Source organism: Berghia stephanieae, chromosome 9 (genome assembly GCF_034508935.2).
Source record: "Berghia stephanieae isolate SIO BIC M18660-M18661 chromosome 9, UCSD_Bste_1.3, whole genome shotgun sequence".
Taxonomy (NCBI): domain Eukaryota; kingdom Metazoa; phylum Mollusca; class Gastropoda; order Nudibranchia; family Aeolidiidae; genus Berghia; species Berghia stephanieae.
Window position 1 is genome coordinate 32,117,962 of NC_088368.1, and position 18,410 is coordinate 32,136,371.

An 18,410-nucleotide genomic window follows, 5' to 3' on the forward strand; every position below is an offset into this window, starting at 1 on the left:
TGACGACAGTTATAGTTGTTTTAACTGTTAATTTGATTGACAACAGTTATAGTTGTTTTAACTATTAATTTGGTTGCCAACAGTTATAGTTGTTTTAACTGTTAATTTGGTTGCCAACAGTTATAGATGTTTTAACTATTAATTTAGTTGCCAACAGTTATAGTTGTTTTAACTGTTAATTTGGTTGACGACAGTTATAGTTGTTTTAACTGTTAATTTGGTTGACAACAGTTAAAGTTGTTTTAACTGTTAATTTAGTTGCCAACAGTTATAGTTGTTTTAACTGTTAATTTGGTTGACGACAGTTATAGTTGTTTTAACTGTTAATTTGGTTGACGACAGTTATAGTTGTTTTAACTGATAATTTGGTTGACGACAGTTATAGTTGTTTTAACTGTTAATTTGGTTGACGACAGTTATAGTTGTTTTAACTGTTAATTTGGTTGACAACAGTTATAGTTGTTTTAACTGTTAATTTGGTTGACGACAGTTATAGTTGTTTTAACTGTTAATTTGATTGACAGATGAAGAGACGATGGCAACCCCGGCCGTTTATAGATCATTTCAAATCGATGCATTTGATCCCAGCGGAAAGGTACGTATAGATGGAACGAAGTTGACGCCACTCAACTCTTTATTTTAAAAATTTTTAGACAGTCTGTTAATGATTAGTTTTCACCAAGTTATTCCAACCAGACTATAAACGTTAAAAGTTACAGTTTTATTTTGTGTTGGTATGTTTAATTTGGCTGGCGGATATTGGCACGACTTTTCTTCCTACCTATTATGATAAACGTTACATGATATAGTTTTGATCAACGTTTATCGATTTGATTAACCTCTTACTTGTTACTTATTATCCACATCATCATCACGCCACAATGATAATCTTATTTATTGTGTATGTATGTATCTCATCTCATGTAGTTCCATATCTGAAGCAGACGTCGGAGGTCATCTTCCGCCAAGCTGATCTATCTCTTGCCAATTCTATTAAAGCAGCGCCACCTTTCTCAGCTTCATCTGTCCAAGTTCTTATCCCTTTCAAATAAGTTATTCTTTGTCTTCCTCTTTTTCTTTTTCCATTCATCTTTCCAGTCAAGGCGAGTACTTCCAAACCAGGGTGGCGGATAATGTGTCCTAAAAATTCCATTTGGCGTTTGATGATTTTTGTTATCAGTGATCTTTTTCTGTTTGCCATTTCTAAAATTTCTTCATTTCTTTTCCTTTCCACCCATGACACCCTCATCATTCTTCTGTAAAACCACATTTCCGCTGCCTCCAGTCTTTTAACCATGGTCTTGTTTATGGTCCAGCTCTCACAACCATATAGCGGCACAGACAGTATGTATAATTTATATTAATACCCCAGACCAGACAATAAGCATGATTTTGTGAATAATGAAAAGGTTGATGATGATGATGATGATGATGATGATGATGATGATGATGATGATGATGATGATGATGATGAATTATGACGACGATGATGGTGATAATGATAATGATGATGATGATGATGATGATGATGATGATGATGATGATGATGATGATGATGATGATGATGATGATGATGATGACAATTTATTTTATACATTATTATTATCATCAGCATCACCATCGTCATCATCAACAGCATCATCATCATCATCATCATCATCATCATCATCATCATCATCATTATCATCATCATCATCATCATCATCATCATCATCACCATCATCATCATCATCAACATTATGGGAGTCGCTTCCATTCTATTTCCACATACAGAAAGCATTCCAAATAATTCGTGAGGAGACGAGTTTCTGCAGCTACTGTTGTTTTTGTTGTGCCTGTTTTGGCAATGGCTGCAGAACCAAGGTCAAGGTCAAAGTTGACGACAGAACCATCGGGAGTGTTAACCAGGAGTAAGTTAAAATGACTCATTTATGTCTAGATTAATTTCGTTCCGTTCATTAATATCCCAGTATTAATTATCAAAAACACTAAAACACAGATTTGCAAACTCAAAACACTTTGGGCAACACTTCAAGTATTCATTGAGCTCGGAAAGGGCAACACTTATGTATTCATTGAGCCTGGCGCGGGCAACACTTCATGTATTCATTGAGCCCGCACGGGCAACACTTCAAGTACCTAGGCTGTTCATTGAACCTGGCACCATCGCAGACTGGAATCCCTCTTCCCGAATCATGTGTAAAAACAACAGATTTAGACAAAGTTTAGCACAAAGTTTATTTAATCTTAGGCTTTCGTCAATAATTTATACACTTTGATGATAACATGCATGAAAGTGAGTTTTTAAAATGGTAAATGGAACCAAACAATAAAATGATACCATTAACTCATTCAAATTCAATCCTAGAGAAATTTGCTACTTTTCAAATGTATTAAAAATGAGTATGTACAAAGATAGTTTTATTCAACTATCATTAACATGTAAAAACTAAAAACATTAGCTTTGATAGTAAGTCTATAATTTGTCTCAGAAAAATGTAATAAATAGGCATGGGGTAAAAGTAACCCGGGTAAACTACGGATATAGTCGGTGTTAGGGTTGAATGAGTTAATAACCACAAAAATACAACAACGGTAAGACACATTCAAGCGAAGATTATCAAACTACTTTAGCCTAGACATCAACAATGGCTGTCACCTTGAATAACTCTCTTCCCGTCAATTACAAATACACAGAATTGAGTCGACTTTGAGTAACATCCAGATCCATTCGGACATTGGCGAAAATCTAGCAATTTCCGCCAGACCAGCAAAAAAAAAAAAAACAAAAAAAAAACAACAAAACAACAAAAGAGCTTTTATATAGAGCAATATAATAACAATGAAAATAATAATAATAATAATCTAATAATAATAATAATAATAATAAATAATAATAATAATAATAATAATAATAATAATAATAATAATAATAATAATATAATAATAATAATAATAATAATAATAATAATAATAATAATAATAATAATAATATAATAATAATAATATAATAAAATAATAACAATAATAATAAAAAATAATAAAATTAATAATATAATAATTAATAATAATAATAATAATAATAATAATAATAATAATAATAATAAATAATAATAATAATAATAATAATAAATAATAATAATAATAATAATAATAATAATAATAATAATATCCACTAAATGTGCTCAAGGAGCTTTTACAAGGGGTCTCTGCCCAGCAGCACCATTTAACATTGAGGACGGGACACGACACTGGTTAGGCGATGTTATAATTTTCTTCGGACAGAGACAACGCTATTAATATTAACAGCCAGGTACTCATTTTACACCCGAGTACGGTGAGAGAATGCGAGTAAAGAGCCTTCTCCAATGACTCAACTTTGCGCCGAATCATGATTGATGGTGGGAAGATGTAAATACATATTAATAAAAATGTGTGTGTCATTTCACCAGTCGTTTCTTCTTTCTTATGTCATTTCAGCTGTAGCTTTAGTGTTCCAAGATTCACCATCTATAGAGGGGGTGATTACGACGGAGACGAGTTGTTGAAGGTTGAAGGAGCTTCTGCTTGCTGTACACCAGCCACAACTTATGGGGTAAGAGTAAGAACGGGTGCGGTTTATGGCTATGTGGTCCAGTGGTATGACACTCGCTTTCGGATCGGAAGGTCCTGGGTTCGAGCCTCGCTCGGCGCATAGTTGAGATCCTTGGAGAAGGCACTTTACTCCCATTCTCTCACAGTACTCAGGTGTAAAATGATACCTGGCCATTAACAGCGTTGTCTCTGTCCAAAAAAAAAAATAATTTAATATGGCCTAACTGGCGTCATGTCCCGTCCTACATGTTAAATGTTGAGGTTGGCCAGGGACCCCTTGTAAAGCGCTTTGAGTACATTTAGTGGATATTGCGCTATATATTAAAAATGCTCAAAGCTCAAAAGCTTAACTGAGTACACATCTTAACAGGCCTGAGAACCTAACGCATTTATGGGCTTGTTTTATCACTGTTATTAATAGCCTACGGAAAATATTTAGATTTTGCGTTGGTTTGACAGTATTTTCATTAAAAAGATTAGCCATTTGGGTTTTCAGACCTGGAAATGAGTACACGTCGGGTAAGAACTATGTGTTCTTATATTTTAAAAGGTTTAAAAATTGAGCTTTATTTTGCGCAATATCCACTAAACGTGCTCAAAGCGCTTTACAAGGGGACCCTGGCCAACAGCAACACTTAACATGTAGGACCTGACATGACGCCTTTTAGGCGATATTACAATTTTTTCGGACAAATTCAACGCTGTTAACGGCCAGGTACTCATTTTACACCTGAGTACGATGAGAGAATGTGAGTAAAGAGCCTTCTCCAAGGATCTCAACTTTGCGCCGAGCGAGGCTCGAACCCAGGACCTTCCAATCCGAAAGCGAGTGTCATACCACTAGACCACATAGCCACACAACAATTTAGATTTTTAAAACAAATCTGATAACCCAATTGATTTATAATATTATAAAACACGAAATGCATGATTAGTGTTGTGTTGTTGACGGGACACCAGATTAATATTGTGGAATCGCTCAACCCAGAAGCGTTAAGTGATTTAATGTGAGAGAACAATTTATTACTGAGTAGTATAAGTTAGACTATATACAAATATATCGCAGCAACATCATCAGTAGAAGGACAAAATAATATAGCTCAATGTGTGTGGAAAGTAAGGACCAAAGAGTGAATCCTTCTCTAGGGCATACCAATACCACTCTGATAGCCATGTGGTCTAGTGGTATGACACTCGCTTTCGGATCGGAAGGTCCTGAGTTCGAGCCTCGCTCGGCGCATAGTGGAGTCCTTGGAAAAGGCTCTTTACTCACATTCTCTCACTGTACTCATGTGTAAAATGAATACCTGTCTGTTAACAGCGTTGTCTTTGTCCGAAAATTGTAATATCGCCTAACAGGCGTCATGTCCTACATGTTAAATTAAATGTTGCTGTTAGCCAGGGACCCCTTGTAAAGCGCTTTGAGCACATTTAGTGGATATTGCGATATATAAGGCTCAATTTAAATTTATTTTAAACAATGGACTTAATTAATAATAACTATTTAAACTGGAAGTCATTAGCTAATAACAAAGGGGAATCTTTCCGAGAATAACTCGATGTATAAGTCCATAACATTTAGTATTATTTTTTTTTTATATTCTGATGTCACGTCCGCCCAGCAACCAGCAGCTTGGTTCTAAACAAAACCAGATGTATGTAAAAGCGCAGCTAATTTAAGAAATAAAAATAGCACATTTATCGCACCAACGTAACTTTAGTATCTGCCACAACTATTTTGACTTATTGAAGAATTTATGATATTCAGCTTAGTATGCCCTCCCCCCTCCCGCACCGCTTTACCAAAAAAAAAAAAAGAAAAAAAAAAAGAAATTAAAAAAAAAACCTAAAATAACGCCGGTTGAACATCTTATTGTGTATTAATCTATTATAACTAAAAATTATAGTTTCATTTTTGTAATGGAAATACTCTAAAAACAAACGTATACTTAATTTGGTCTTAATAGCCCAGTTTGTTATGGTCCTGTTGTTGTGATGCAAAATTCTTAAACCAACTTATCATCATCACCATCATCATCATCATCATCATCATCATCATCATCATCATCATCATCATCATCACCATCATCATCATCATCATCATCATCATCATCATTTTCTTCTTCTTCGTTCTTTTCATTTTCCCTTTCCTCCATTATTTCCTTCTCCTCGATCACTTTCCATGCCCTTTCTCCTTCTTCCATCGTTCCACATCACTTTATCAATCAGGTATCCACCAATCCTTTTTGTCATTCCCACAGCTTCGTTATCCAAAGGACTCTACACCATCAGGTCAGCTGAAGAAGTTAGGGCCGGCATTTGGAGGACTGTCAAATAACTATAATATAAATTGTGAGTAAATCTTAATGCAGCATTTAGCTAGATTGTCAATATGAATTTATGTTTTGAATGAAACCAGTTCTTTTAGCTTTTAGGACACGCAAATAAATTTTAAGAAGTAACTAAATAAATAAATAAATTATGCCTTTTCCGCCACGACATCATAAGACATCGTTGCCTAGGCATTCCACGAAGGAATATAGATAACTCATCAAAAAAGATGTCTGATGTCAACAGGAATCACCCGTGTTATCCAAGTGAGCAAAATGAGGGTTAATAATCTTGCTCAGGGAAAAAAAACGAAAGTGCCTGAAGCGGGGCTCGAACCCGGGTCCTTCTGGGTCACAGTGCAGTGCCTTAACCACTCGGCGACATCGCCCCCAAATAAATAAATAAATAAGTAAATGATGTTTTAAAACAGTATCTTATATAAGTGTGTCTCAATTCGCCTTACAATACAATATTTCATTTATCCCAATCGATACACGGTAAACCTATTAAGGGTCCATTTTGTCACCCATCTTGTCAATGATCGAGATTAGCATTGGTTACATACTTCTTGTCATGGCTGGCTTGGATGGGTACTATACGGCTTATTAACAAAGACACCGAGAAGATAACCGTAATCAATGATTGGGTGGGTGACAGTGATAAAAGACTAAAATCGTCTTAATATCGGGTGAATTGTGTGCCAAGGCACCTGTTTATGAATGCTTGAAGCTTATTTGTGGTGGTTTTGTTTTAGTCACCCGCCATGTCTCCGAGCCATATAAAAGAACCGAATTTTACATTTATTGTATTGAATATCTGGATTTTATTTTTATTGGTCGAAGAGTGTTAAAGTTATACCATGCTTTATTTATCCGGCTTTTAATGTCTTCGTCTGTTACTTCCTCTTTGCTTCCTATGTTACCAAAATATACAAATTTATCGGCCTCTTTGATGTCTCTTTGGTGGTGTTTTATAGGGCGAAATTGCTTGTAGTTTAGTGTCATCATTTCTGTCTTACTTGTATTTATTTGCAATCCTGTTTTCATTGCTTCCTCTGTGACTTTGTTTCGCTTTTCTTGTGCAGCTTTCAAGTTGTGAGAGAGAAGACAGATTTCATTTGCAAAGTCGATATCATGTAGTTGGTTCGTTAGGGTCCAGTGAATTACTGTCTTTTGTCCTCTGGTAGCCTGTTTCATAAACCAGTCCATAACTATTGAGAAGATTGTTGGTGGCAAACAGCAGCCTTGCCAGACTCCAGTTTTCATTGAGAAGGGATCTGTTAATTTCCCATCGTGGATGACTTGACAAGTAGTAGTAGTAGCAGCATCTTCATACAGAGCTGGATGATGGTCACAAGTTTTATTGGAAAGCCATTGTGTTGCATGAGTTTTAAGATCACATTTCAGTCCACACTATCAAAAGCATTCTGGAAGTCCACAAAGACAGAGTATAGAGGAGATTTCCACTCTAGGGATTGTACGATGATGATCCGTAGAGTCGCGATTTGGTCGGTACACGACCTATCTTGTCGGAAACCCATCTGTTCATCTGTGAGTTTTTTGTCAAGTGCAGTCTTCAAGCGTTCCAAAATGATTCTGGTCAAAATTTTCCATGGGATTGATAGCACCATGATTCCCCTCCAGTTGTTTCTGTTACACAATGATAAGTCCCCCTTTTTTGGTAATTTAACAAGGTGGCCGTTCTTCCAGTCTTTTGGAACGTTCTCTTGTTCCCAGATTTTGTTTAAGAGCTCTATCTACCCGAAGTTGGAACAGGGTTGCTCTAATCCGATTAATTTTCTATTATAATAATACGTCAGTCCATTACTCCTCCAAACACGTCGTGGACTATGCTGGGTTTTGGCTCGACGGTTGTCTTATACTTATGTTCCAATTGGATCAATTTCACCATGGATGTGAAGGCACTGTACACGTGCATACCGCAGCCTGACGGACTGCGTGCCATCAGACATTTTGTCGATCGCCATCCCGTACCAGGCATAAAGAAGAAAAGAGAAAGAAAAGAGAATAAAGATTGAAAGTCCCAAGCCACAATTGGATCAATTCTAGTCTGGCTTCTCATCGTTGACCTGTTCGGCATGGGTGATCCAGTCGGGAGATAAATCTCCTGCCGACATAACTCTTCGGATCATTGAGGCACGCAAGCTTTCCAACCACGACAAGGTAATGATCTATTGGAGAGGATTCATATATGAATATGTTTCGGGTTTCCCCTTAGTCAACTAAACAGAAGAAAAATAAGAACCAAAGGCAAATCTGAGTTTTAAGGCCTTAACAGCATCATGCTCTCATCTCTCATTCATCTATAGCATTTTATTCATTTCTATTTTGTTGACAAATGGGACACCCTGGACATCCACATCATTTGCCTTGCTTTATAAATTAAATTGAAGCTTTTTTTCTACCTTTTCTCCTCATTCTTGTTTACCTCTTCAACCTGTAGGCAGTAACATAAGCATTATTCATTATTTTCTGTTTTATCTTCTCTCTCTCTCCCGTTTCCTAACCCAACAAAAGTTCCAGAACAAAGCAATGCGGAGTTGAAGACCCTGTGTATAGCAGCCATTGTCTTATTTGTAAGTCTTTTATTTGAAAAAAGTATACATTTTTGTTTAATTATGTATATATTTATTAATTAATTAATTTATTTATTTGTATCTTTATTTATCCACCTGTCTATGTTTTGATTTATTGATTTATTCATCCATCTATTGATTGATTTATTTATTGATTTATGTATTAATATATATATTATGCTGTTCTTATTTTCCCATCTATTTATTTGCTTAATTCAGTTACTGTTGACGATTCATTTATGCGTGTAGGTGTTTATTTTGAGCAATGGGAGCGACTTATATTCAGGCTTTTGTCCAACCGAGTCATTAAAAACGTGATTTGTTGATGTCCAACGATCGCATATTTCTTGATAAATGTAAACATGATGCTTTGTTTATTAAAATTAAAGTTACAAACAAACCCGTGGGTCAAGCCGGAGCCTTTGTTAACTAAAAGCCTGATACTAACCGAAAAAAAATCACCAAAGACAAACTTGCAAAGATCATAAGGTGCAAAAAGACCTTGAAATTGTTCTTTTTCAATCTTGGGGGAAAGACAATTCAACGTCACCCTGGGAGACACTACGAGTAAATTCAGGAAACTGAAGAATGGGGTCCCTCAGGGATCTGTTCTGGCGACAATGTTGTTCAATGCCAACATCAGTGATATGCCGAACATTTCCTCCCTGAAGCTTGGATACGCAACGACTGGGCGCTCGTTACTCAAAGTAAATTGATGAACACTTCGAAAACCGTGGCCACTGCATTTCACTATGCAGGGGTTTATGCTGGACCAACCGCAGCTTAACCTATCGGGTGCATCTCGAAGGACCGGAAGATAGAGAAACGCAACAGTCTTCTGAGGAAGCTGGCGGGACCAACTTGGGGTGCTAGTCAAGCGTTCCTGGGGACGTCCGCCCTGGCTCTATGCTATTCCACCGCGGAGTATTGCGCTCCAGTGTCGGGTAGAAGCAAGAACGTTGAGCAGGTCTATGTGAAACTTCACAAGTCCGTGCACATAATGTCAGGAACGCTGGTAACAATGCGTAGAGAATGGTAACACTTGTCAAAGCAATCCAACCCCCGATTTTTGGCGGAAGACGATTACAAATAACTGGTTTAATAAGATCAAAGAGAGAGGGAATGGGGATACCCCTCTCAAGCGCATAATGGACGATTCCCCCGTTTCTAGCCAAAATAAGTCCCGGCAACCCTTGTACGTAAAAAAAATTGTCCCTTTATTCATCCCGCAGGGGAAACTCTAGGGTATATTCCAAGGGAAGACTGGAATAACCCAGGCGTTCGCCGCAGTACAGCGCCACAAATTGAGCTAGGGCGAGGTGGCTTGCTCAAGGCCACACAGCACAGCGATGGGTGATCGAACTCGGTCCCTTTCGGGTACGAAGTAAGGACCATACCGCTGAGCCACGCTGCCCCCGCTTCCCCGACTTCGAACAGAGCTGCATATACGAGATGGAAACCGATTTGGACGAATTCAATCCCTCAAGGTGGCGGGGACATCGACTCCTCGAAACTGGGGAAAAGTTGCCAGGCTTTTCCACCAGCAAGAGGAGACTTTGGGTGGCAGCCAATCGACTTCGGTCGAGATCCTACTTAGCAGCACGCTCACTACATCATTGGGGACTTGCCACCGGTCTAACATGTACCTGAACCAGTTGTGGTCAAGAGCCCGAAACCGCAGAGCATCGAGTTGGAACGGTGCGTTGTGACGAAGCTTTTGGGCGGGTTTGCGACGGTGCACGACTGCATCCGGGATAGATCGTCATAACATAGTAGTGTGAGCACCATTAACTCACTCAATCCTACAGATTTTTGCTACTTTTCAAAATAGGAAAAAATGTATTTAAAATGAGCATGTTATAGATATGTTACTTCAAATACCATTAATATGCAAAAATTAAAAACATTAGCTTTGATACTACGCCTATAATTTGTCTCAAAAAAATGTATAAATAGGCATAGGGTAAAAGTAACCCAGGTAAACTACGGAAATAGTCGGTGTTAGAGTTGAGTGAGTTAAACGCTGCTGCCAAAAAAGAAGACGGAAGATCACAGGGGAAAATTAATGTGAGTTGTCATCAATAGCTCAGCCAATGGAATCATTTGTTCCCTTGAGCACTTCTAACAACTCACTTTTTACTTTTGTTTTGGTGATCTTCGTCTTCTTTTGTGACGTAAATTTTGGTCAGTATCAGGCCATTAGTTAACGAAGCTGAAAAAAAATGACTTATTAACTTATTATGAGGTTTGATTAACTCTGAATTCATTGGATAAAATATAGGCCATTTTGAACACTTTGCAATGTGACAAATGGCTCGAATACATGGAAAAAAATAATATTTATCGTCCCCATTGAATTAACGGTTGGCACAACCTTCATTAATACATACACACATATATATATATATATATATATATATATATATATATATATAATATAGAGAGAGAGAGAGAGAGAGAGAGAGAGAGAGAGAGAGAGAGAAGAGAGAGAGAGAGAGAGAGAGAGAGAGAGAGAGAGAGAGAGAGAGAGAGAGAGAGAGAGAGAGAGAGAGCGAAATTGATATGTACGAGGTGTAAAATGAGTACCTGGCCGTTAAAAGCGTTGTCCCTGTCGGGGGAAAAAATTGTATTATCACCTAAAGGGCGTCATGTCTCGTATATGTATATCACTTCTCTCTCTCTCTTTTCTTTATTTCTTTTCTCTCTGTTTCTATCCTCTCCCATATTCTTCTCTCACTCTCTCTCTCTTTCTTTCTTTTCTCTCTGTCTCTATCCTTTCCCATATTCTTCTCTCTCTCTCTCTCTCTCTCTTATCTCTCTATTATCCCACCCTTTCTCTCTCTCTCTCTCTCTCTCTCTCTTTCTTTCTTTCTTTCTTTCTTTTTTGTTCATACATAGCCAGACCTTAATTTCTTCAACTGTCCTGCCTTTTATCAAAGATGATGATCATAATGATGATACCTCAACCACGTCACTACTTTTTTCCTCACCATCTTTCTAATCCCCACACAGGACTTCCGTTTCTTCAATCGTCCTGTCCCACAAAACAGAAGACGGAGATGATGATGATGATGATGATGATGATGATGATGATGATGAAGTTAATTATGATGAAGATGATGCTACATGACAATGCGATGACTACGATGATGATAGCTACTTGCTCCTTCTTTCCATCTTTCTCATCTTCACACAGGACTTCCGTTTCTTCAATCGCCCTGTGCCAAAACATGGTGGTCGTCGTCGTCGTCGCCGATAGGAACACATAAAACTGTCTGACATGGCGGTTATTATTATTATTATTATTATTATTATTATTATTATTATTATTATTATTATTATTATATATTATTATTATTATTATTACTTTTATTATTATTATTATTACTTTTATTATTATTATTATTATTATTATTATTATTATTATTATTATTATTATTATTATTATTATTATTATTATTATTATTATTATTATTATTATTACTACTACTATTAATAATATATTATTGTAATTATATAATTGTTGATGATATTATTGTCATGAATGAATGCTTTATTTTTTGCACTATGTGTTACCACGTACCATTACCATCTTTTAAATAGACACACACAAGTTCGGACTGAAGGCCTGAGGTATGGCCTATCTCAATTTATCAAATTAATATATAAAGTGATGCTATTGGTTCTTGTTGTATATTTTTACATTTTTGGGCATTTGCAAATATATATATATGCATTGTCACCATAGATTCTCAACTTTGTGTTTATACATTTTTATGCATGCCAAGTCTGTAAACGAATTTCCATTTTTTTGGATGAATAAAGTATATATTGTTATTATTATTATTAAATTTGCTCAAATCACTGATAACCAATCAATTGTTGTTTTTTTAAATATATACTGTTTTATTATATCTTGAATATATTTTGCTATAATTTTAACCTCATTTATTGATGTGGTTTAAATTCAATAAAGTAATAATAATAAACTTTTTCACACCACCTGTCCCACTACTTGTCTTATTTTATGATATAAAGAAGTATTTTGAATTTTTGGCTGCAATGAATTCATTGTTTATGCTTTTGCATGTAACATGTCATTTCAATTTCAACGGCAGTAAAAATGAAGAAAATAGGATAGCCAAAATATTATAGATTTACAATCGAAAATACACGAGAAAAAGTAAGACAAATGTTTGTTTTTGTTTTTAAGGGTTTTACGGCGCTTGCAACACATTTAGGTTATATCAGCGCCAGTAAAAAGGAAGAAAATGTACTTAGTTTGAGATCACCTATAAGTCTCATCCGGACACAAGAACAAAATCCAACAAAGAGGACCACACTCAAATGCTTACATTATACATTAAAAAATAACAAATATAATAATACACAACAGAGAGATGATTTACAAGGAAAAAAATATCATCTCCCAAAACAATAACTATGCATTTGACTGTTTCCCTCCCAGCCAGGACTCCGACCAGGGCCAGGACAAAACCAAGTAATCTCATTCCAAGACAAAAACAGAATGCAAGTTGGAAAACAGATATACGGGGATAAAAGACACAGTAGGTACCTCCCTGCCCGCTATGGGAGGTCAGATCCCCACCCAGTAAGACCAATGGAAATGATTCAAAAAGGGAACATATGTAGATTCCAAGGGCACACTATCGGTATACATATACTTTGAGACCACCTAAAAGTCTCATCCAGACATGACGCCCTTTAGGTGATAATACAATTTATTTTCCCGACAGGGACAACGCTTTTAACGGCCAGGTACTCATTTTACACCTGAGTAGGAGTCAGGACAATCCAAGTTATCTCATTCCAAGATAAAGAGAGAAAGCAGGCGGATGAAAGACACAACAAGTGACCTCTTGCCCACCATGGGAGGCTATGAATGAGCTTTATTCTTGGTATTGGGGTCACGATAGTTCAGTTTGTAGAGCGCTCGCATCACTCGCAAAGGGAATGTGATAGACCGCGGATTAAAGTTGAGATTTGTTTTTTCTGACCCTTTTGTCTACCCAGCAATTATTGGTTAGCTTGGTCTGTTAGATCTAGCGGAAAGTATTTTGCTAACGTCCTATCAACACGATAGCAAGCAATTGCCATTGTCAATTTAGCGCTTTAGAAACCGGCATAAATTCCATAAAAAGTAACCGTAATAATAGTAATAATAATAATAATAATAATAACAACAACAACAACAATAATTAATAGCAGCACCAAAATTATGTAAATGAAAACATTTATTGAAAAACTGCTATGTTTATTTGTATATTGCATAGTCAATATAAATACAAATCAAATATATTATCTAACCTCAATATTCAGCAAGGCATAAAAGTCTAGTAAAAATAACAAGTGTTTGTATAATGATAATATCACTATCACTCAATATGATAAAAGCTTGTCCCGTATTTTCCAGACTATAAGATGCACCTGACTATAAAATATTTCAAATATTTGTTAAAAATCAATTTTATCCTTACAAGAGTCACTCCGGGGTATAAGCCCAATAGGAACCGATGTGTGATCTCAGCCAGCATTTACTGGTTACAATGTTACATACAAAGTCTACACACTTATCGGACGTGGACAAGGGAAAATAAAATCATTGGCAATGTGTGACTTCTGTCATCAATTCATCATCATCATCATCCATCGTGGCTTGTGCTCTTGAGCATGTTGCTGGTCCGCTGTCTCCACGAATCACGATCCTATGCGGTGCGCATGAAATCTGTGTTGCTTGTTTTTTTTGCTTCTTAGGTTATTTAGATAAGTCATTCTTTGCCTTCCTCTAGCTCTTTCCTTCGATCATCCTAGATGTTACCAACTTTTCTATTCTGTCTCTTCTCCACACATGTCCCAGAAACCGTAACTGCCTCTTTCTCATGGTATCGATCAGTATTCTTCCCTTTCTCACCTTCTCCAACACTTCCTCGTTCTTATACCTGTCTGTCCATGATAGCCTCAACATTCTTCTATACACCCACATCTCAAATGCCTCTAACCTCCTCGTACATTCTTTGTCAAGCGTCCACGTTTCACAACCGTATAAAAGGGTACTTATAACATATGTTTCTACTACTTGCATTCTGGTCTTCAACTTTAGGTTGTTGTTTGACACAACTGGTCGCATTTTATGGAACCCGTTTTTTGCTATTGCTAATCTTTGTTTTATATCCTCTATGTCACGTGCGTGATCGGTAATGATAGTGCCTAAATATTTAAATTTCTTTTCTTGTTTGATGGTCTCTCCTTTGCTTGATAAGTGGAAGTCGTGTTGTTGTCATTCTTTGAGACCATCATGCATTCAGTTATCTTAACATTTAGTTTCAGGCCCATCTCTTCACTTTTGCACACCAGTATATCTAAAATTTTCTGCACGTTTTCTGGAGAGTATACCATCGTCTGCGTATCTTATGCTATTCATATTCTGCCCTCCAACGACGACGCCTTTCATATCTTCAATTTCTTTGAATATTATTTCACTATTAATGTTAAAAAGGTCCGGTGATAAGACACAACCTTGTCTTACTCCCTTCTCGATGTTAAAGAACTCCGATGTTTCATTATCCAGTTTGACAAACGCTGTTTGATTCCAGTATAAGATTTTCACAAGTTGAAGGTCTTTACTGTCTACACCGATCTTTTCTAAGATTTTGAATAGTGTTTTGTGTTGTACTGAATCAAAAGCTATGGAATAATCAATGAAGCATAGATAAAGTGATTTTTGTTTTTCGATTGACCGTTGCATTAATGTTTTCAATGTAAAGATTGCATTTACCGTACCCTTTTCTTTAACAAAACCAAACAGCTCATCACTTATCTCTGGAGAGATCTTGTTCCTCGTTCTTTTCATAGGTATTCTTAATATAATTTTTGTGGCCTGGCTCATTATGCTGATTGTTCTGTGTTCATTTCCCAAGAAACGGAATTAATTCTATATAAAAGTCACTGGTTAATTGCAACAAACTTCGGTTAATCGCAACAAATTTTAGCCCTAATAAAGTGGTAAATTCAACAAATCAAACAAACAAAATATCAAGATTAAATTTCATCATGGAAGAAATCGTGACAGGTTGAAAAATCGAGAGTGAGCAGGGTTTAATGCTACAGTAGTGTGTCACCATTCTATTTGAGACAAAAGAGGGCAGGGCTTTGCAGTATGGGTTTGTGATGTCATCTGTGGGCATTAAATAGGAGGAGAGGGGGCTGGGCATAGATTTTACAACAGGTAGACAATGACAGTTGTAAAGAGAGACTGAACGATATCCTTTGTTTTGGGATTGACAACTGTGTATTGTGACAAACGAGTTTGGTAAGAGCTTATTGTTTCTAATCACAGCCAATCTCTTCGACTCTTACAAATGTTGAGAACAAAAGAGTGAAAGTAAATCCAATCTGAATAAGAGCACAAAAGCTTATTTTGCTTGTCAAAAACTAATACAGGGATGCCATATTGTTTTTGTTTCAATCAAATTGCTCAGTCTGTGGTGGGCTAAGAACAATGTTTATAACAACTTGTTGGAGTTTAGCATATATAATATGTGTAAAATGTTGCAATTGCGGACAGGAAACTCAACTTCGGATAATTGCAACTTAGGTTAATCACGACCTTTTCACTGATCCCAAGGTGTTGCGATTATCCAGAGTGGACTGTATTAGCCGCACGAAACTATAATAGGCAACATGGTCGAGATCTTGGGGAAAAAAGTTATGGCTTATAGTCTGGAAAATACAGTATAATATCGAATTGAAAGAAAACAATATAAAATACAGTTTAACATTATATTGAATAAACTCAATATAAAATACAGTTTAATATTACATTGAATAAACTCAATATAAAATACAGTTTAACATTATATTGAATAAACTCAATATAAAATAGTTTAATATTTCATTGAATAAACTCAATATAAAATACAGTTTAATATTACATTGAATAAACTCAATATAAAATACAGTTTAATATTTCATTGAATAAACTCAATATAAAATACAGTGTAATATTACATTGAAATAAAATGGAGTATCATATCATATTGAATAAACTCAATATTACCATAGTAAATACAATCAATAGGAATGTATATCATTATCCTTGAAGCCAACTTGACAAATAGTTAAAATAAAACACTGTACCATGTGCTAACTTCATGGCTCAAGACAGACGTATAGTTGAACTATTATACAATGTAATCTAAATTGTTTGTTTTGTTTTTAAGGATTTTGCAGCACTTGTAACACGTTTAGGCCATATCAGCGTCAAAAGGAAGAAAATTGGATAGTAAAGACATTCTTGATGTAAAATTAAAAGGACTTGAGGAAAAGGTAAGATAAAGGGGAATGGTTCAAATAGGGAACATTTATATTCCAAGAGTACACCATCAGTGTACTTAGTTTGAGATCATCTAAATGTCTCAACCAGACACCAACACAAGAGGAATACACTCAAATGATTATTTACAAAGAAAAAACTATCATCCCCCAAAACTATAAGTATACATTCGACTGTTTCCCTGCCAGCAAGGACTCCGGCCAGGGCCAGGACAAAACCAAGTAATCTCATTCCAAGACGACAGAAAGCAATTGGAAAACAGACACAGGGGGATAGAAGATACAGCAAGTACCTCCCTGCCCACTATGGGAGTAATCTAAATTGGATCTACTAAACATTAAAACTTGCATTAAATACTCTCTATTTTTGTCTGTTCCCCGTTTAAATTTGCTAGCAAAAAAATCACAACCTGGGACATGTGAGGATCATTTGCATTAATAAAAATGGACCCATTTTCCTGTATATGTTTTTTCCTTTTCCTCCAGACTGTCAAATCAGGACAGTCTTGATTCTATCGGGACAGTTGGTCCTTATGCACTATGGGTTTAGAAGACTTTTTTTAAAGGTCATAACAGAGCAAAGGAATTGGTTGATGAAAGCGCAGTGAAGAAAACGAGAGTGAGTGTACATTATTTGGTATTATAAGAGTCAATAGAAATAGTAAGACAAAGGAAAACAGTTTAAAAAGAGACAATGGCAATGCTACTGTTCATCAACAACAAAAGATAAGACGAAATATTTTAGATGAGGAATCTGGGTTTTTTTAAAAGAAAAGAAAAAAAAACCCCAGAAAATGTGAAACTTGGACAAAGAAAACAGAGAAATCAATAAATTTCAGATATCAAGATCAGTATGAAGAATGCGTGAAAATGAAACAAATAATAGGACGAGGAATTCATTCATTGTTCTGTACCAGTTTTTCATTTTTGGCAGAAAACTGTAACTTGATAAATCAATAGGGAATGAGATAAGCGGAAGAGTAGCGTCCCTTGATTGGACGTAACCCACAGTCTGTGACGTCACCTGCAGAAAAGTTATTAGAGAGAGAATGTCGTGTTGGTTGTGCGCATGGTCTCGCGGACGAGAGACCATGCGCACAACTAACATGACATTCTCTCTCTAATAACTTTTCCGCAGGTGACGTCACAGACTATGGGTGACGTCCATAGCCCTACTATAATAATGACTCTTTAAGTACGCCATGGGGACGTCCAATCAAGGGACGCTACTCTTCCGCTAATCTCATTCCCTATAGATTAAGATGACCCCTGACATGTCAAAGCCTTCAACTGTGGTGAAATCTGTGGCTCTGTGACTCATTGGTATGGTGGCTCTCGCCTTGACACAAAATTCAAGCAATGTTTAGCATTGTCAGTGGCTGGATGGGTGTTAGCGATTGTACAAAATTCTGGCCCAATGTGTCCTTGGGTAAAACACTTAACATGCATATTACCCCACTTGACTTATGTGTGAATGAGAACCTGGCTGTAGGCAGTGATGGATAGTAAGACTCTTAATACAAAAAGGATCTAACAG

General features: G+C 36.3%; 1 protein-coding gene across 2 annotated transcripts in view; it reads left to right on the forward strand.

Annotated features, from left to right (window-relative positions):
- Nucleotides 1-11,808, forward strand: part of LOC144979361 (uncharacterized) — an 18,101-nt gene extending 6,293 nt beyond the window's left edge. Inside the window, exons 4-9 of one of the 2 annotated variants that reach the window (XM_078926005.1) lie at nt 525-595; nt 1,774-1,910; nt 3,481-3,595; nt 5,856-5,946; nt 8,463-8,521; nt 11,718-11,808. In XM_078926005.1, coding sequence (XP_078782131.1) covers nt 525-595; nt 1,774-1,910; nt 3,481-3,595; nt 5,856-5,946; nt 8,463-8,521; nt 11,718-11,780 — 536 coding nt within the window. In that variant the 3' untranslated portion in view covers nt 11,781-11,808. Of the gene's footprint in view, nt 1-524; nt 596-1,773; nt 1,911-3,480; nt 3,596-5,855; nt 5,947-8,462; nt 8,522-11,533 lie in introns of both variants that reach the window. The other variant, XM_078926006.1, reaches the window with a different exon arrangement.
- The last annotated feature ends 6,602 nt before the right edge of the window (nt 11,809-18,410 follow it).